A 21,311-nucleotide genomic window follows, 5' to 3' on the forward strand; every position below is an offset into this window, starting at 1 on the left:
TGAAGTATTTGCGGTGTGTTCCAGTGTGGCTGTTGGCCAAGAAAGAAGCAGGAGACGTGAGGCGGCACAACAATCGGGTCTGTCGGGACGTGTTCTTTGGTATCAGTTTGGTGTGTCAGGGCCTTTAACTGAAAGCAGCACCTGTATTGTTATTCACCACAAATCATGCAGTGCTTATATAACAACTTTGAAATTGATAACTGTAAGCACTTATTTAAAAGGTGATAAGGGCCTTTACTGGTGGGAAATAAGAGTACAATCTTCTATCACACTGTTTTAGCTTGTAGTTCTGAAATATCCATTTAGAATCCAAATAAATGGAAAGATCAGTCTTTGTCATAAAACAAACTTTAAAAGAAGAAGGCCCTTTATCACATTGATGCAAAGAATCCTTAAAAATCCATAGAAAATAGATTGACACATCTATTGAAATGCACACAGAAGTTCAAAACTGTTAGCATCTCTAATAGTCTAACAGTATATTAAAAGGCCCAAGCATGGGTCCAATCTGCATTAATGTAGTTATAAATGTAATTATATAAAGTGCAATAAGATACGAATCAGTCAATAAAAACTGCATTACACCTTCTGTTTAAATAGATTACGTCTTGCTGATTTACATGCATGCTATGTAACAGATTGACTAGATTCAGCTTTTGTTATTATGTCAACAACAATATTATGTCCATACCAGTAGTTTGAATTCATCTTATATTCTTTAATCAAAGATAATCAATCGAAGTGCAACCAATTCATTGTTCTACTCTACACGCAATGACTACTTAAAGAACACCAAACTAACTTGATCACGTCAGAGTACAGGTGCACCTCCACCACAGCTGACATTCAGCATGAGACTTGAGGACAGAAGGGGGGTTGCAGCCCACAGTGCAAAAATAAAATTCCGTGCAATGTGTGTGTTTGCACATTTCTCTGATCTCGATTATATATGTGCACGGATCAAACTGCGGGGAAATAGCCTCATGACGTATTTCAGCGATGCACAGCTGCAGGGTTAGCCGCAGGCCTGCTGAGCATTAGCTACACATATAAACAATGTATGACAATAATGTATAAGTGTATCTCTCCACTGTTTATTGCACGTGCAACTTCAGTAAACTCTACAACTAGTGACGACTGTGAATTGAGTTTGAAGCTGTTTTTCATTTTGTAAATTAGAGACTTTAGCCAGAGGTCCTCAATGCTGCATGTAAATGCTGCGTGAAAACATTGCAAACGAGCCCTGTTTGCTTTCGTTTTCTCTCTCCAACAGCAGCGGACTGGGTGTAAATGTTGGATTAACTTTAAACATGTCTCACCTGGATCCCCAGTTATGTGGAGGAAGCGCCTTCAAGCTACGATAGGCTCATTTTTCGTAAATAGCAGGCAAAACCGTCGATCCTCCTAACTGTTTCTCTCCAGCCATTTTGAGCCGAACCGTTGACTTGATCCAGCGGGGGGATTGAAAAGAACCGCGTAATTTTTAAAATGTTTCTTTATTTTATGCGTACCAAAATAATTGACTAGATATAAAGATAAGTAAAGTTTGTGTTTGAGAGAGTAATGTGTGTTTCAGAGGTGTGAGGAAGCAACCTCCTGCGGTCACTTTTCACTGTGAACACCCGTGTAGAGAGAAATGGTACGGCTCGTTAAATTCCGGGACCTACTTTGCTGTGCTCCGTCAATGCAGCCAATGAGCGGTGCAGTAGTAGTATAACCTGTAGCAGAACAGCACAGTGCTGTCACTGTCAGACAGCTGAGAGGACAGTAGAAATTTCAAAAAGCTTTGATATAAATGGTTTCTATAGCACGCTTTAACAATAAGGTAACTTTGCCGTAATGTGCAGAAACACATACACCTTCATACTCACCCTTTTGATGACAGAATAGGCAATGGGGCTAGAAGTAGGCTAGGTATCCACTCGGCTACTTTATCAAGAAAAGGTAAGTTGATATGCTTTTATTGCAGGTGCTGTTAGGGGTATTGAAATTAAATTCATTTTTATGCACCGACAAAACTTGAACTCCTGAATTTAATTTCAATACCAAGTTGTAATCAAATATCACTGATCTCTATTTGCACAGATTCAACACCTGAGTGGCCTACTTCACTGTACATGTCAAATATAAGCATCACAAGGATGAAAACTAAGTTTGTGAACTGAATGACTATATAGAAAAACTACCCAAAGCTAAGTTAAAGCCCAAATGTGTGAGTTATAATTATTACAAATTAGTTTGTAATATCAATATTTGACTTATAACTTACACAAAATATATATATTGGTCTAGGATGTTTCCAAACCTTGTACAATTCTATGTTTGGAATGAAAGCTTAAGCTACAGACACACTTTAGATATACATTTAACATTTTGTTATACACATAATGTACATTCATATCTACACCCACATACAGTATACTCTACTTATTTAAACTATTCAATAGCGTATTTAATTGAATGCTGCTATGCTAAAATTCTTCCTGTTAATACAGTTGTGAATATCATATAACACATTGTGAAGAGGGTGTTTATGTGGGTTTGAATGGGCCTAACAGCAGCACGACTTCTGTTCCTACTTTAATTGCTACTTTAGCCAACTATGAACACAAAAAAGTGTTCTTGTTGCAATTGTCCCACTAATATTTTATTCTAACTGCAATAACAAAATAAAATAAATACCACATTTAGATTTCCAAAGATTTATTTCTTGTTTGTTTTTGCTGTTCAGTCAGCCTTTATAATTCTAATGAAGTCCTTATCAATTATAACCATACATTTTTTAGCCATGCATGTGAATTCACACACACACATACACATACACCCTTTCTACTGGTATTTCACACCACGTTCTTGGTGCAATGAAGCATAGTGTTGTTTTGCAATTTGAGTCACCTGGGGCTACACATGTCCTCTTCTGTTAACCACTGTCACAGGCCTCCATGTTCAGACTGTATGTCAGGTGGCGATGCTTTCTCCCTCTGACTGTTTGTTTGTGTTTGTGGATGACAGACAGACAGTATAAGATGTATTCATGCTACTCAGGATTCCTCTGCGTCTTTTTCTGTCTCCTTGTGAGTGTCTTTCACGCAGAAGCATTGAGAACAAAGACATGTAATCAGGAACTTACAGTACAGGTGTTGTCACTGCTGCGTTTCTGAAAGGCTCTGTTTCACACTGATAGTGCTCGGCGAGTAATATCAATATTTCTCATCTCCCCAAAACAGGATATGAAAGAGAGTTGCCTTTCTCTGTTACCCTTGACGAAACACTGAGGTATCACTCACTGGACCGTGTGCCTTGTAACTGTAACACTCCTCAGGTATCCCTTTGAAACATGTTTTTAAAGAAAATTCACTAGCTAGGAGCTTTTTTTTAACAGCACATACAGAGAAAAAAGTAGTTGTGGCCTCCCTACTTTGTGATCAATACAAGAATCTTTAGCTCAGGGCCAAATAGAATTAAGAATTGCTTTAGGATAATGACAGTATCGACCAGTGCTCAGTAAAGCGTTTCAAGCGGTGGCAGGTTAATTCCCATCTATGAAGGTGTTCAGGGAGCCAGTCTGAGTCAGGTTTGACGGTCAAAGTAATTCTCTCCAGTGGTGCACTATGCACCTATGCATTTTAAAGGTATTCTATTATACAATTTTTAGGCATATATTATAGGTCTCAGATATATAAAAAACATGTCTATGAAATGTTTTGCTCAAAATACCAAACAGATCACCCATTCTAGCCATGCCTCATACCCCTCTATTTCAGCCTATAGAGAAGTGCTGTTTCTGGTTCCGTAGCTTTTAAAATCAAGGTGAGTATACCTTTTTATATCCTGCTTCTTTACACAATACTCTCTACAGTACAGCGTTAGCTCTGAGTGTGAGCGATGCTTGCTAATGTAAACACAGACCATATTGCTTCCAAAACACGTCGCGCATTGTTTCTGATAGCGACGTTTCTGATAGGGCCGTGGGCGTAAAGCCAGCCCACATTTCCGATATTACGTAATATCGGCAGCAAATCTGGATCAGCTCCGTTGTACTCCCGTTTTTAGAGATGTAAGTAAGGAGGAAAAGAGATAGAGGGTTTTATTTTCTGACACTACAGACACACAGACACACCGCGGGAACACATATTTATGTATAAAAGACATAAAAAAGTGTATTTTGCATGATAGGAGACCTTTAAGCTCCATCATTAAACAACCTATTATTTGGAAACTCTGACATATGAAAGCGTCTATGCCATCATTGAATTGGAGAGGAATCTTTAGCAAAAGCTATACTCAAATAGACCACACTAGTCAAATCAAACTACTGCGAGGTTATGGAATAATCCATCCTCTCAATTGGCATGTGTAAACCCAAGAATCCGTAGGTGACGCATGGATGACATGCCATGAATTACAGGTCAGCATGAGTTATGATCAGATCAGGCTACAAAGCATTGAAACTGACACTATAATATAACATAATAGCACAATTGCAGCTTATATAAATGGTTAGGCAAAAATCATAGGAAAGAATTTGCATTTCCTCCACAGACATTAAATAATTCTTGCAAAATACAAAGAAGAAGTGTTGTAAGTTCTCCTCAAACTGATATATTTGTAAGTACAGTACCTTGAGTGAGCATTCCTTCTTGCCTATTCCCTCTGTGAATAGAAGTAATTTACCTTGCTCATTATGTGAGACGTTGAGGTGTTTTGATGTTTGGAGATGAAAATGCTTTGAGATGAAATATTCATTTTTTTAGTTGGCTTAATTATGTATGTGTCCACTGTCAAGTTGAAAACTGCTGCTCCTGTGAGGGATGTTTCAAGCGTACCTTTTTGCCATTGGCACAGAATACATTACCTCCTTATTACAGGGATTGCCTGGCGTACACTCATATGCAACCTTATGGAAATATTAAATGAAGAGACTGCACACCTCAGTGGACACACTGAATAAGCATGAGCGTCTCTTGTTCATGACTCATAATATGAAGGTTGGGCTGATAGTCACTTTTTTCCTCATTTACTGTTGTGTTTTAACCAAGACTTTGTTCTTGTCATAAAGACAAAGAATATACCTGTACTCTTTGTTTTTTTATTTTACATAACCTTATTCCATCAGTGATATAATGAGTCAGTGCTCTGGATTCTGAGCAGATGGTAGAGGTGCCTTAGGTGTAATTTGTCCAGCATTATGAAGGTCACATCCCTGTATATGTGGCTTTATGGTCATGTAAGGATTTAGCATGTCAAGCTGGGGGTGGGGCCAAGGAATAGGTCAACATTTTGTGAAATACTCATAATGAAAGAAGCTAAAACGTATATTTTATCGGCTTATTTACTGTTAAGCCCCGAGCCTGTTTTTCAAGTCTCAGGCTCGAAAATGACATTGCCAGAACAAATGACCATATCTTCTAAAAGGGTTAAATTAATCATCCTTTTTCTCAAAGCAAGGTTACACCTGTGAGTTGGATGTAGATGTGTCAGAATCAATATAGATGTTTTTATTTTAAAGTAAATTCAGATAGAACACAGTAAAAAAATGTAAATGATTGTGTCCGTCCAAAACAAAAAATTACTTGTAGTGAAAACCACCCTTGAATGATGGGATGGTAGACTAAAAGCTTTAGGAATCCAAACTACAACATATAATAAGTACCCTGTATCAAGATTGATGCACAACAAGTGAAATTTGACTTTTTTAGAGAGATTTAGCAAAAAAAAACACTTCTGGGGTCATTTGGGTGGATTTGACCTATCTCTGGCCCCCCTTGCTCGATTTTGCTGATTGACATCTCTTTCTAACCGTCAGAGACAATGGAATCGAGGGGAACTCCCACATACTCCTTATTTGGTAATGTGTGTGTGTGAGACTGACGCATAGCCAAAACCGGAAGCTGTGATAACTCTGGTGGCTACCATTAGCAGCTAACTTTTACTCTCCGATTTTTACATAAAAATGGAATTATGGATTATAAATTAAAAAAAATATTCCACAGAAACATTATCAACCTATGGATTAACCGATTCAGCCGCGTTTTTTCTCGTTTTAATGCCATTGAACAAGTCTTTTGATCAGATTGACAGCTAAGGTGAGACGATCTCCCGTAAAAGCTACGTAAAGGTACGTGTTGTGATGTCTGTGTTTGCTTCCCCTGTCACGAGTTTGGATCACTCAGTGATGATTCTATACCTAAATAATCTGTGGAACCTCAGTTTTAATCGGATATCTTGTATGTGCATCTACGATAAGTAATAAGGGTATATTTTATCTTGAGTTCTGTGCCAAAGTGCGTTAGCATTTTTTGCTCAGGGGTCATTTAGATGCTTCTTATGAGACTTGTGTTTTGTTTTGGTAGAAATATTTTGTATCGTCAGTTAGCTGAGATTATTCCCGTTAATTTGGTATAACACAATAGGTTCTTAAATATTAAGATCCCCTGAGACACAGTGTCGTGAAAAAGTACCCGCTGCGGGGGACCTTGGGGCTTAACAGGTTAACAATGTGATCGCATGATTTCTCCTAATTTAAGTGTTTTGGGCTGTCAGTCAATGTATATTTGAAACTCTTCTACTTACAATGTCATGAATTCAAGCCAAATCCCTCTTTCCAAAGTTGTAAAACATAATAATGAAACACTAGTCTATTTTACTTTCAGTTTTGTCCAGATGTCACAATGAAAATGTGAAGCTCTCAACATGTTTTTAATAGGGGCTTTTGGTGCATGCTTGGCTTATATCATTGGGGTAAATACTCAAGAGGTGATCAAGATAGATAAAAGTAAAAAATACACACGCACAAATCTGCGAATGTATACCAGAGACCTGGAAATGCACACACATAAGCATCTATATGGCCTGATACGTTAGGACTTACATGATGAATAGTTGATTTAAGTTATCACTTTTATCTAAATCTTTCTAGGTATCTGTATATCATTTTCTTCAAACACACTTTAACTTTTTAAGCCTACACTATGAGATTTAGGCCATATTCTATACACAATAGTGTCCTTTCATATATAGCCAGAAAAAGCTTTAGTGGAATTCAGTGTTTGAACCAAATCTTGGAATGCATCATTGATCATTTCCATAATATGTGTGTAAGAATCCCACTCGTTTTTTTTTTTGGGAATCAGATACTAAACACTCCAGTGAGCTTCCCATCATGAACACATCACAAACACTAAATCAGGACTATCTCTGTACATGTTTATTTCCAAAGCCTTACTAGCTGTTATGTTATTATTGCAGTAATTTCCTGTGCTGGAATTTCATTTTGGGGCTCCCTTCTCGCTCCTAAAACTTACTAGCGGCCTGTCACCCTTTCAGCACCTCTCGCTGGCTCTTGTAAAGGTGTGGGTGGCCGTGGTTGGACCCTGAAGTGGCTGCACGGACGCTGAGCTGTGAAATTACATTAAGCCGCCAGCTTTGGGCCCATGGCAATCCTTCCTTAATGAAAACTGTTTCACAGTGCAGGCTGCGCAGAGCGGCGGAGACAATCTGTTTGACAACCAGGGCTTAATATGGAGAGGTTGAGTAAAGGGACACCATAGTAATTGGCTGGCATTTTGGATGTTCATTTATAGTACTCCGCCGCTATTCATGTACTGAAAATATGTTCTGATGTTCTGTAAGTGTGTGTGGGAAAAGAGTAGGTGTGTGGTAGTCACATTCATCCAGTGAAAACAGCAGTGTCCTATCAGATTGAAACATGAGAACGCACAAACATAAACCACCCACACATTACTTATAGAGACAGTCTATACTGCCATAAACTTCAGATGTGTTTCCTTCTAATGGAAATGTGATGTATAGACAAATACACTCACATAGGAGAACATAACCTTTTCATATGTATTAAAAGGTCACATTATTCATCCATGAAAAGTGCGTTCCATCATATTGTAAGCCGTCACATGGAAGTTTGATGCCATAAAGCCGATTTATTTTTTCGAGGTCTCTGCCTCCACTTCAATACAAGTGTCCTGATTTCACCTTGTTCTGCTGTATATGGCAAAGAATATCAATGAATACAGCTTTTTTTTTTTTACTCAACAGAAAAAAACTCTTACAGATTCAGTTTCCCTATTACGTTACAACGGTTACATACTGTGAACTGTTTGGATTTCTTAAAAAGGGAGTACTTCAAATAAACGTTTCACAGTGAGGTCATGTTATATTAGTCGAGTTGCCAGCTCATATAGAGTCCTGTTGCGAACCCAGAAATGTTGAGCATACCAAGTTTTATGATATATATGTATAGTACAGGTCCCCAGCACATAGAAACTGCCTGATGCTAACTTGCTTATATTGGGCAATTTGTACAATAAGCATAAGTTGCGTTGCATAAGCAGGAATTACCATTAAAAGGGAAAATAGTAAAACAAAAACTGGTATGTCCGATTTAGACAATTTTGGAGTGATTTTGGGAGTTATTGAGGATGCTGAGTCCATTTCTGACATTTTCAAGAAAAACATTTGTAGTTTTAACAAGGAAGTGGCCATATTTGTAGTCTTGGTGGGCTGATTTTTATTCGTTTTGGGTCGATTTTTAAGATTTAGGGGATTCTGGATAATTTGGATTGGACAGATTGTCTATTTATTTGGAGGAAAGTTGTCCACAGGGAAATAATGTTCATCTTGTGCTCTCTATCCAATGGTCGCAACATTAGTCAAGGTAGTCTAAATCTGGCCACTGAGTATAAATATGGCCACTTTCTGGTTAAAACTACTAGACTATTTTGTGCTAAACACCGAAAAATAAGATTCTTCACATCCGCCCGATAGACATAAATCTCAAAACCAAGGCACATTGTTCAAAAACCTCTTGCTCACCAGTCAATAATGTCTTTTAAAAAAAAGAAATTGCAAAATGTAACTTCTTCTTCTTTTTCAAGTGCCATACGGGTTAGGAAATGGGCCTACTTTTTCAAGATAGAAGCAGGAAAAAGGTATTAAAATGTATCTTTACTGCATCCCCTGATAAACAACATCATCCTGTCACTTCAGTACACCTCAATTCACACGTTTCATTTCACCACGCTCTGGTTTCAACTGTAAGAAAATATGTCTCCAGAAATAATGCCTTGATATAGCCTGAGTCAGAGCGCACAAATTCTGTTCCAGACGCAAGGACAAATGAACAGTAAAATGCACCAGGCTCTCCAACGAACACAGTATAAATTTACACCGGGCTTTCCAGAGGATGGCTGTCTCCTTTTGACAGTCACAAGAGGAGGGAGAAGACCAGTGCAAGCCTGTCTGGAGCACAGAGGTTGTGTGTGTGTGTGTGTGTGTGTGTGTGTGTGTGTGTGTGTGTGTGTGTGTGTGTGTGTGTGTGTGTGTGTGTGTGTGTGTGTGTGTGTGTGTGTGTGTGTGTGTGTGTGTGTGTGTGTGTGTGTGTGGTGTGTGTGTGTGTGTGTGTGTGTGTGTGTGTGTGTGTGTGTGTGTGTGTGTGTGTGTGTGTGTGCGTGCGTGCGTGCGTGCGTGCGTGCGTGCGTGCGTGCGTGCGTGCGTGCGTGCGTGCGTGCGTGCGTGCGTGCGTGTGTGTGTGTAAATCTGTCTACACAGTTACGTGTGGGGACTCGCCTCCATTATGGGGACAAATTGGAGGTTCCCATGAGGGGAATCATTCATTTTAGGGTGAAGACTTGGTTAGGTTTAGGATTAGGATTAGGGTAAGGTTAAGGGTTAGGGTTAGGCATGTGTTGGTTATGGTTAAGGTTAGGATAAGTCTCCAGGAAATGCATGTAAGTCAATGTAATGTCCCCTGAAGTGATGTATACATTGTGTGTGTGTGTGTGTGTGTGTGTGTGTGTGTGTGTGTGTGTGTGTGTGTGTGTGTGTGTGTGTGTGTGTGTGTGTGTGTGTGTGTGTGTGTGTGTGTGTGTGTGTGTGTGTGTGTGTGTGTGTGTGTGTGTGTGTGTGTGTGTGGTGTGTGTGTGTGTGTGTGTGTGTGTGTGTGTGTGTGTGTGTGTTAGGCTAACTCCACACACGTCTGGCTAGCCAAAACAAGTATATATCTTGGCCTGCCGTGGAGACAGGCAGCGTTACGTTCACCCGCAGGTCAGGAGCTCTCAGCCCCGTGGCCACCCACCCCCGTGGAATCATGGGAGTGGGGGAGTTTGTGTTTGTTTGTGTAACTCTGAGCATTAAAGAGGGAGCTTCTTCACCCCCTGTTGCCAAATCCTTTCTTAAACGAATTATATAACTTTGATTTTTAAGTCATAGAGTGAAGAAAGAAATAAATAAAGGAAATCTGTTCCTTCCACTTCAATTAAAGTTGTGATTTACAAATGAAAAACCTGTTTATTTGTCATGCAGAGTAGTCAGCGTGTGATAACAGTTCTGTAATGTCTTCTGTTGTTTGGGAGAAGCTTTGTAAAATATGAGAACCCCGAGGATATCATGAGGGTGGTCTTGGGTTGATCTTGAGATTTGTTACAACGTCACACCATAATGGTCTCGGTCATACAATTGTAATTCAACACAAAGCCTTGCAACATTTGAAAGACATGGCTGTGTATTACGGAGATTCTAAGGCCTGCAGGGCAAACTCCTGGTTTATGATTGGCTTGTTGCTCTGTGGGGAACCCAAGCCAATCACCTTCTTTGTACTTCCACTACAGACTCACAAGATACATTTGGTCGAATTAAAGCAGAATTAGCCAAAATATTGTGACTTATACCCTATGTGTCAAGAACAAAATATCCTACACCCATAATGCAATTTCATAGCATCTTTCATTAGACCTTCTCTCCCTGGTAAATGCTATATTCAGACCCTTTACTCTAATGAAAGTAGGAATACAAGTAAAAGTCTTTCATTTAATAATCAACAAGCAAAATGTACTTAAGTAAAATTAGTCAATGCAGTATAATGTAACTATATCCAGTTACAGTCAATAATTGAACTATTCTTACTAATGTGTGAACCTAAATTGCTGTTGTGTTTGTGGGAAAGGGCATTTTGATTAATGCATAAAAACTCAATGTGGAGGATTTTATTATTATTATAATTATTATTATATAAAAGTTATTTCAATAAATTGCTGGCCATCATGAAATAATTACGTATAAGTGTGAAATCTTATTTTATAAAGTGAATAGAAACAGCTGTTATATAAATGTTTGGAGTAAAGAAATTCAATATATACTCTATGATGGAGTGTCATGAAATGCAAAGGACCTCAAAATAAGAACTGCAATTGAGTAAATGTGCTTTACACCACCATGATCCTCCGTGCTAACCGTTTGTAAGTTAGGCTTTCTATTAAAAACATTACCCCTAAGTCCAAGGCTGGTAACATCAGCAGGGTATTTTTCTTAGTCTTTGTAGTCTCTGCAGAGCCATAAAAAGCCTTATTGAACTGCTTTATTAGGTTGATTAGTACTCCTCATGACAATAAACTTATTTGTTTCAAATCTGGAGTTCCCCTTTGACAGAGCATTTGAATACTTTGGGAAGTCTAACTAGTGTTTTGGTTCACCTTTTCCTCTGACTAAGATGTTTGAGGTGTGGCTCACTCCGACAAGTGTGTCAGCTACTTCCTGTCTGGAGAAAAATCCATAGAAGAAGACGGAAGTGACTAGCTTTGTGGAGGAAAATAAAGAGATTGACATCTAGTCCTCAAAACATTGCATTGTTGGGCTCAGACTCTGACAGCAAGCATTCAACTACTGAATACTTTGGCTGATATTTGTTTCAGGAGTTTCCCCCAGGGACTGATTTGACCTAGAGAGACATGAGAAAAATGCTCAGGCCTGCAATAAGATCTGTTTATTTGCTGCGAGCCAGATTGTTATAAGGAGCAGAATTTATAAATCAAAAACAGGGTTTCCTAACAAACTCCGCTCAATTCTCATGGCTTTTTATGTGCACTCCACTTCTAGGCTGAAATTGATTTTTTCACACAGTATCAGTTGCAATGTAGGCTCCACCTGAGCACTTTTAACACTTCGGTGTGTGTGTGTGTGTGTGTGTGTGTGTGTGTGTGTGTGTGTGTGTGTGTGTGTGTGTGTGTGTGTGTGTGTGTGTGTGTGTGTGTGTGTGTGTGTGTGTGTGTGTGTGTGTGTGTGTGTGTGTGTGTGTGTGTGTGTGTGTGTGTGTGTGTGTGTGTGTGTGTGTGTGTGTGTGTGTGTGTGTGTGTGTGTGTGTGTGTGTAGGTGTGTGTGTGTGTAGGTGTAGGTGTAGGTGTGTGTCTTTTAGCTGGATAACTGCAGCTGCAGCTGAGTGCCATGAGGGTGATAGTGGGGGTTGCTGGTCTGTGGGAAGGGGAGGAGGAGGACCTCACATTTAGCTACCGTCCCTTGGGAGAGATTAAGCAGTTTAGTCTTTGCTGTGTCTCTCTCTATCTCTGCCACCACCTCCTGCTTCTCCTCTCTATTCGGAGTGTACCTTTACTGTCATCCTGCTTTTGCACTTTCTGTTCCTCTCTTCTACTCTCATTTCCTCTGTTCCTTTACTTGAGCTCTTTCCACCAGACTGTTTCTATTTTACACCCTTCTCCCTTTTCTCTTACCCAACCCTCTGACCCTGAGACATCCAGCTGATTCTCTCCACCGACAGCCCAGATGGCACAAAGCTAGTGTTTGTGGTTGGATGTACGGGACACCCCCCCCCCCCACCCCTCTGTCCCAACTCACCGATAGGCTGCTTTGGCCGGGCCGTCCCACTGAGCTAAACCTCTGGTCCTGCGTGGAGCACCACAGGGCTCAACCACTACTCACATTAATCTCCTAAACGATCCTGGACCTAAGAGGATCAATACTCATTTTCAGGGAGCAGCATGATCCCTTAATGTAGTGGAGGATGGCTGCTTATCCCTCACTCTCTCCCCCCCTCCCGCGCCTCAGTTTCAACTCCCCATAGGAAGAGCAGGAGTCAGCCTTTCATTCTATTTCATGGCCCACTTTAGTTAAGACAATATCTTGATTTTACTGCCAATGTCGTTATTCAGGTGAATAGCACCTGTGCGTCCTCTTGGGGGAGACTTTTCCAGGCCTTCACGATAATAAAAACTGCCTCTCTTTATTAGCTGAAGTAGCAGTTTTAGTGAGGTACCCATTTTTATGATTGGAGATCAATGTCTTGTAATTGACTTATCTGACCCCGCATTCTTTCAAATCATAGAGGGGTCATCGGGAATCCTGCTCGTTTCTAACAACCTCACCACCTCCATGTATTTCTCATTTGTTGGACTTTGCTCTGGTACAAAATACACAGTGATTTGCCAGAGAAAATAAATCACAGTTTCAATCCAGTTCCTGAAACACAGCAGAGATGTCTTCAGGCTATTTCGTACGAGTAGTGGTCGTATAATTGTTATTCTTTGTTTTCCACAGACGCTGAAAAATGACTTCATGCTAATAGCGGGGCATCCAAGGAAAATGGGAAAGACCTGACTTTCCATTGGATAACAAGCATCCTATTTTTCCAGGCTCGGTGTCGGGGCACACCGCTACGACTGCACGGTTAGCCGAGCGTCTCCTCATTGATCTTTGCTGATGTCGACGGTTTCTGGGGCCTTTTTCATCAGGGGAAGGCAGAGACAAAGTCTGGAAGCCCTCCCCTCACCATATCCCTCTCAGGCAGGCTGTCTATTGGTGGAAGAGGCCACCTGGAGCAAGTTTGGAGGTGTTATTTATGCTAAAGATATTACTCTCTGTCTGGGCAGACTGCTCTGAGAGCTGGTCTGCTACTGAATTATTCAGCCAAGAGATCTGCCATCCTATGAATACAAGCTGTCAAATGTAGTTGAATGATGAAGAGATTGTCCAACAATGAGGGGTCCGTATCCTTGAGTATAAATGCTTGATATGTAGATTTACCTTAAGGCCACATACATAATATCTAACTTAAAGGTGGGGTAGGTAAGTTTCAGAAACCGGCTCGAGATACACTTTTTGTTATATTCCATGGAATGCTCTTAACATCCCAAAAGCAATGAATATCTTAAGTGCTTTGACAAAAAATCCATAAAAAAATGTGTGGAAGCCGTAGTACTGTAAAAAGTACGACCAATCATCTGAGCCAGCCCGGCTAAAATAACTGGATGGCCTACCTGCCTGTCAGCCTTCCATCTGTGCACAAACTTATCTCGTGCCCTCATTGGTCATGTGCTCGTTCATGTGTGTTGGAGGAGGGGCTCTGTAAAGAAGTGGCAGATTTTTCCGGTTGTGTATTTCCAAATTCTAGCGCACTCGAGCTGGTTTCTCCAAAATTACCTACCCCACCTTTAACACAAAAAGTAAGGAAATTTGTGTTTGGTAGATTGTTTTATTGTAACAATGCTTCTTGGCAAGACATCTTATACCGTTGGAAAGCCTGTTTATTTACCTTTCAAATGATGCCACATTTGTGAGGAACATGCATGTGCGGGATGAGCAGCAGAGCTGAGTATGTGGGTTGCGCCCATGAAAGATGTGACAAATATAGCAAATGTAAGTGTTAAGTTTATGATGGTGAAATATTGGTAATGTAATCCAAATGTATCCCATAGAAAGACAGAAGTCAAACTGGTTACTTCTGCTTGCTCCCATAAACATCCGAAGCGATTACAAAATATAGCCTCATTTAACAGTCAATACAGGACACACAGCTTGAGGTAAAACTGGGTTACACGTCTGCTACAATAGACTGTCTGATGACAACATCTCACATATCAGAGGTCCAGACACCAGAAACCTTATAGTCATCTGCCTCAAGAATAGCCGCAGCCTGGCAGCAACTGCTGCTCCTCTGACCTATAATTGCATGTCATGGGATCATTTCATTCTGTGCTCAGTTTTTATACTTCATCTTCTCTTCACTATAACTTTCCAGAAGAATTCACCTCAAACATGTGATTGTGAGTTCTTTTTTCCTTTCCAGTTACACAGAGCCTACTGTGATCAGTAGTGTGTGTGTGGAGGTGTGTCTGCTGAAGTGGGCTCCCCTCAGGAGAACAGCAGGGTTTTTCTTTAGGTAGAGGATCGAATCACTGATGACAGTCTCATGACCTCTTCCTGTCACATGCACAAACACACGCTCTGTCTGCTGCATTTCTACCACACACACACACACACACACACACACACACACACACACACACACACACACACACACACACACACACACACTCACTCACTCACTCACTCACTCACTCACTCACTCACACACACACACACACACACACACACACACACACACACACACACACACACACACACACACCACACACACACACACACACACACACACACACACACACACACACACACACACACACACGTAAACAACAGGTCAGATCAAAGTTGATTAACAAAATGACTTAACTAAAGTTGCTTATTAAACACATGATGCACACTGATTGTATTTTAAATTGTTCTTCAATCAATTACTTTGACATGTGTTTGGGTGTGTTTAGTTTGTTTTGTTTTAGACATTTAATTACCTGTATATCATTTTAATTGTAATGTTATCTTTAATATATTAATCTTGTGTGAATACTGTCCTGATTTTCGCTCTCTTGCTGCTTAAACTCCTGAATTTCCCCACGGGGATTAATAAAGGTCCATCTTATCTTATCTTATCTTAAATTGCCAAATACATCACAATATTTACATTTTTCCAAAACACTTTTTTGTTGGCAAAACATACAAACACAAGTGAAAAAGTTATGTAACTTGGTTTATTTCAATGTTGTAAGCAATGCAAACTTCTCTACAACCCCTATCCAAAATTACCTATTTCTACCTTCTGTACCTTTAACAGCCTATAAAAGACATAAATACATCTCTGTATCGTGTTTTAAAACATGACATGTTAAAAGGCTGCAGGTAGGGTGCGCATGCAGCCATCTCTCTCACTTCCAGTAGGTTACAATGAATGGTACTGGCAGCGTGGGTCGGGGAGGTGCGGGAAGGTGATGTCGTAAAGCTTAGTGTCGTAAACCAGGTGCGGAGAAGGGGAGGTGAAGGGGAGGGAGAAGGAGGAGGGGGAGAGGGGGTGAGAGAGGAGGTGACTCTCCGGCAGCATTTAGACACAACGAAAGGATCATGGCGGATGGCCCCAGGTGTAAGCGCAGAAAGCAGGCGAACCCGAGGAGGAACAACGGTGAGTTAAACTACATCCAACGCGGGGCTTGTCTTTCGGGGAGACGGTGCAGAAGCTGTTCTGTCTCCCAGTAATTTCAGCGAAAAGTTTGGGACCCCAGAAGTCCGGTTTTTAGTAACTGAAAGTGCTGGGAAGTAGCAAGTGAGCGCTGTATTACAGCCCTATGTGGTGTACCGTTATACCTGGGTCGCGTCTCTCCCTCCGCCTAGCGGTCCGCTGCACTGGAGACCGTTATACGCACCTCACCCTGTTAATAGTGGACCAGCTTTTGTCTGCACTTTATACTTCTTTATTAATTTTAATACACTTTAACCCTCTTTACAGACTCTGCTTGTATTACATTTGTTGCATTTTGTCGAGTTTTTGAGCCAACCACGAAACTCGGACCTGTTTCTGTTTCTGATTGTTATTGCGGAGATCGACAGACGGGTTATCTTGAACAGTTTTTGTTAAAAAAACATCATATTTAGCGGTGATTTTATTGAAAACGTTGTTAATATGGTTCATGTTGCTGAAACAGAGGGAGCACAACTGTTTAGTTTGTTTGTTCTTTCTTTCTTTTGCTCACTCATAGCAGGTAGCGATAGAACACTGTTGCTGCAATAGAAGGGCTGACAAAACGCAATTCGACGGATTTTATCCTGTCTGCAATGTGCTTCAAATTAAGTCTATATTACCGACGGCATCATATCAACGTTTTAATAGAGAAAAGTGAAGAAATACGTGTTGTTGTGTTGAAACGCGCTTTGGGCAGGTCTCTTTTCTTCATCTTGCAACTTATAACACTGTTGTAGTTATGTGCTGCTCATGTCGTTAAAGTTAAATGCTTTCACACTGGTCTTCGATAGTAAACTAACGACAGAAAGATCAGTAGAAACATGGTGAGGGTAACCGAGGTTCCGGAGAACGAGGAATATCTCACGCGCTGTTTGTGTGAGCAGGGCGAGCGCAGCCCATATAAGGAGAGCGGATCCTCTCCTGTCGCGCGCTGGGAATCTTGATTCTTGTTCGACCAGGGACGCGAGTGAACCTTTACACTAATTCGTTTTTTTAACGTAATATGTTAGCATTTTCTCTTATTTTAATGCGCCTGTATAGCCTACTAACAATTCGAGTGGATAATGTGTGTTTCGGTATGCGATGACCAACGGTTTTCACCCAGGTTATTGTCGTGAGAAAATAGTGTTTATATTGTTACAAAGTAACTAACGTGACTCTCTTCAAGGATACCGTTTCTTTTAATAGATTTATCTCCTAGTTTTATCACACATGTGTTTGCTAGTTGCGTTTATTTTTGTTAAAGGGAAAACTAAAGGACTTTTTCGAGTTGTTGTTGTTGTCTGTTTTCCTGCTGCATCTTTCCATGTATTTACGTGGGCTCTTGTGAATCCGTAGAGCGATATTTTACCACGGAATTAGCTTTTTATAACTATTTTATTGAGAAAGCAAGCCTTTTTTGTCGCAGGTTTCACAACATGTGTTGTCTATCAACAAGTCATGTGTTGTGCCACCCAGTGTAGCTCAACGGAACTGGGGTAACACAGGACATAGCGTTATTTTGTCAAATCAACCCTGTATCATTAGATTCAGGATAACCGTACTCGATAACCGTAAAGCCGTTTATTTTTTGTGTCAAAAGCATTCGTTTGGGGAGGAAAAGCGACCAAACGATGTGCGTTATTGCTGTTTTGTGACATTTCTCTGAATACCTAGTGTGCAGAGTGGCTTTTTATAGGTACTATCGATGTTTTCTACTGTCATCTTGTTTTTTATGGGGTGTGTTCAGCTATGCATTCCCTCCCTGGAGCGTTTGTTCAGTTTAATATGTGCAAGGTGTGGACACACCTTAAATAACGGTCCTGCTGTCTAGGTGTGGATATTCCTCTGCCTTGTGTTATTTGCTCTGGAGAGACTTCAGGATCTCTGTCATTTGTTGCTTTTCCCTTTTACCCTAACAGGGTTATTTTGAATAAAGACACATCTCTTTTGATATTTAAAGTCACATCCTTAACTCAACAGATGTGTTTCCCTGCTACTTTGCCTCATTTGCATGTGTATCAAAGAGCCATGCAAGTCTGCTTTTAAGTCCTTACTTCCTACCACCTCCTGACAAGAGAGTGATCTGTCATCTCAGAAAACTCAACTATTGAAGACCTGTTTTGCATGTTGTCATACACTTGCTTTGGTTGTCATTTTATAAGTTTGTTATAGCAAGTTTGTAAATGCTCTCTGAAGGAGCAAATGACAGCCTAATGGCTACTTTTTCATAATAAAAAAAAAGTTTCTGTAGCCATTGCTTGGGCTATTTTAATGAAGCAAGTCCTAAAGTTGTGCCCGGCTTGTTATAGTCGGTGTCTCTGCCAGGTCCCCGGCGAGCAGGGCGATCTGAGATCAAGGTGAGCCCCATTCCCCGCTGTAAACAGAGAGGTGTTAACAGCCTGCAGGACGACAGGTGTTTGCAATCGGCGGGATACTACAGCTTCCTTTGTCGCTTCTCCCCACTCAGCTCCCCTAAGGAAAAGCAGCCGTTCCCTGCAACGGTAATTTAACACAGCAATTTGGGAATAGAGGAATGCGCCCGGTGTTAACATTCTTTGCAAAAAATAAACAGTGCTGTGCTGGGACAGCTTTGTACCCTTGTTCACGAGCTGATGTTTTAAGAACAGTGGACAAGTAGCTAGGATTTATATTTATTTAGCTATATCACACGGGCCATTTGTATCATCCCCTAACCTGTCTCCGTGTCTTCCCCCGCTCTCTTTTTCTATTTCTGAACACACACTGGCACCTTGATGAATCATCCATCAAATGAAGTAAATGAGTTTGTGGGCTTGGCACTCGGCAACTCATGTAATGTTGAGGAGCATGTTTATTGGCCTGGTAAAACTATACTTAAACTATACTTAGTGCCCTGGACTCCCTCACCCTGTCTAGAAGCTATTGAATACAAGCACATGCTGTAAGTTAGGGAGGACAATAAAACATGCTTCAGCTATAGCTACAGTTTGTTAGACGAAACAAGTGGGGCTGTGGTGAAGCTTCGGAGGAGGTGCGGATTGGCTCTGTAGCTCCGCATGCCACTTCGGTTGTTTAAAAGACATCTGTTTACATTTAAGAGGTCCACCCCTGTTGTGTGAAGAGTTGAGCAGAGGAGGACATTTTTCATTTATCTCCCTGCTTTTCACCAACTTCCTCGGCAGCTTCATTTAAAAGTGCCAAGTAAGAAGAAAATCTCCCCGCCTCTGCACTTTCTTTCTATCTCTCTCTCTCTCTCTTTCCCCTCTCACTCCTCCTTCCAGAGCTTGTCCTTTATTTCGGGGGGTTAAGACACAGTAGCCAGGGGTGCTGTTGATTGCCCCCTGACCTAGGCACCCATGCGTGCCTAGAGTATGACTTCACTTTCCCCCCCTGTGCCATTGTGAGGCTTCCAGCATGTCCAATTGTGTTTGTGTTAAACTCTGTTCAATGAAAAGGGAAGAGAGGAGGAGGAGGAGGGGTTGGAGGATGAGAAGGGGGGGTTGTCGGAGCTGCAGGTTTTTCTCCCTTCTCTCTGTCCATTCCTCCCTGACCCCTTAAACTGTGGGCTCCCATGTTCCCTGTGGAGCCGAGAGGGGGGATGGAGAGAGTTGGTGAGAAGTGTCCGAGGTGACTAAAGAATTTTACAACAGGTGACAACTGAGGGATTGTTGCTGGCAGATGGAAAGCATGACACACAGCTATTGGATCTCCTGCGGGAGAGCTAGATTGATGTTTTTCAAATCAGCTGAAGTAAGCTAATTCGAGACCCCAAACAGGTAAAAATCACATGCTTGTTTTTGTATTCCTCATCGGAAGGGGAACGTTTCTAAGCTTCACCCCTCAACCTGTCCGTCAGGGTGGGAAAGGGCTGTCCTCAGCTGACCATTGGGCGGAATTAAAATGATGTGATGTACGACCACACTCCCACCTCTGTTAAGGCAGCTTAATGATTAGCTGCTCCCATGGAGGCTGAGAGCATTAGCCTATAAAAAGGTGCTCTCCGTTCGTAAAGAAGGAGTTTTAAACCCAGAGTCAGTTTCAGTAACCCCCTTAACTGCGCTTGGATGTGCTTTATTGGGGTTTGTGTGGCTGAATGCTTAAATGAACCATTGTGTGTTCAGGCTTTAGTGAGAAAGCCTGAGGAGAAAGAGCCTAGTTACCTTTGCAGTTTGCCTGCTCTACCTCATACACTTTCAGTGGCAGAAGAAAAGGCCCATTCAGCGGCCCGGCATGGGGAGGGAGAGCCCTTTTCACACTCCGCTTGTGGGAAACTTCTCCTCCATACTGTGCATGGCATTTGCATATGACCCATTCTTTTCCCAAAGGTCCCCGTGAGGGAGGAATCCGCGGAACGCTCGCAGAATTCATCAAATCCCTCTCTCACACGGCCCTCGGGCCCTCAAGAGCCTGCTTTGCAGAACACTATTTGACATTTTTGTCTTGGAAATGTATCGTACGTCTGCGCCATGCTTTAACATTATCGCCGACACATCCCTGGGGCATGTATTTTTGAATGGCAATGTACTACCCAGTGGGCTATTTTTAATGCCAGGGTGAAGGCTTAATTTGGCACAGCAGGCAGGAGTTTCCCCAAATCCCCCGCACGGGCAATGAGGGGACCATCTGCATGACAGGACAATGTGATGGGGGGCCGCGCGCCTCGGAGGCTCCCTAACTGACGCGGTCATCCACAGATCGCCAGCACTCTCCCTGAATGACACAAATATTGAGCATAGGGGGTATTATAGGGGTGGGAGCTTGAAGCGACGCGTCGGCTCAGTCAACTGGACAAAAACACGACCGTTGCTCCCCCCCCCCCCCCCCACAAATGCTGCCTTGATGCAACACGTGCAACAGCATCCATACTGACATGCTTGTTGTTGCCGAGTGAGATATGTTAGTCCGCAACAGCCTTGACCCCAGACACTGATACTGACACGTAAAGTGGTGCAGGCAAGTATTGTTGCAGTGCATTGTAGGGAGGAGAGCTCAGTTAAGTGTATCATGTCGGCTAACTGAGCAGAAAGCCCCCTCTGCCCTCCTCCCCTGACTCCAGAGCAGTGAGTCACGGGCAGACAGGTGTATTTGCAAGATGTGTGCAACCCCTTCTTTTCCTTTACATTAACTGTCCCCTTGTTCCCTTTTGGCCGTCTCAGCCCCTCCCTACGAGTGCGGGGGTGAGAGATAATATTCTCCAGCA

At 41.6% G+C, this 21,311-nt stretch overlaps 2 protein-coding genes across 2 annotated transcripts in view; one reads left to right on the forward strand and one right to left on the reverse strand.

Annotated features, from left to right (window-relative positions):
* Window positions 1-1,458, reverse strand: part of LOC117465672 (zinc finger protein 438-like) — a 54,039-nt gene extending 52,581 nt beyond the window's left edge. The window contains 1 exon segment of the mRNA XM_034108634.1: window positions 1,320-1,458. The gene's annotated coding sequence lies outside the window, so the exon portion shown is untranslated.
* Window positions 1,459-15,989: 14,531 nt separating this feature from the next.
* zeb1b (zinc finger E-box binding homeobox 1b) overlaps window positions 15,990-21,311 on the forward strand; it is a 46,711-nt gene continuing 41,389 nt past the window's right edge. The window contains exon 1 of the mRNA XM_034108569.2: window positions 15,990-16,093. Coding sequence (XP_033964460.1) covers window positions 16,036-16,093 — 58 coding nt within the window. The 5' untranslated portion in view covers window positions 15,990-16,035. The remainder of the gene's footprint in view (window positions 16,094-21,311) is intronic.

Source organism: Pseudochaenichthys georgianus, chromosome 20 (genome assembly GCF_902827115.2).
Source record: "Pseudochaenichthys georgianus chromosome 20, fPseGeo1.2, whole genome shotgun sequence".
Classification (NCBI taxonomy): Eukaryota; Metazoa; Chordata; class Actinopteri; order Perciformes; family Channichthyidae; genus Pseudochaenichthys; species Pseudochaenichthys georgianus.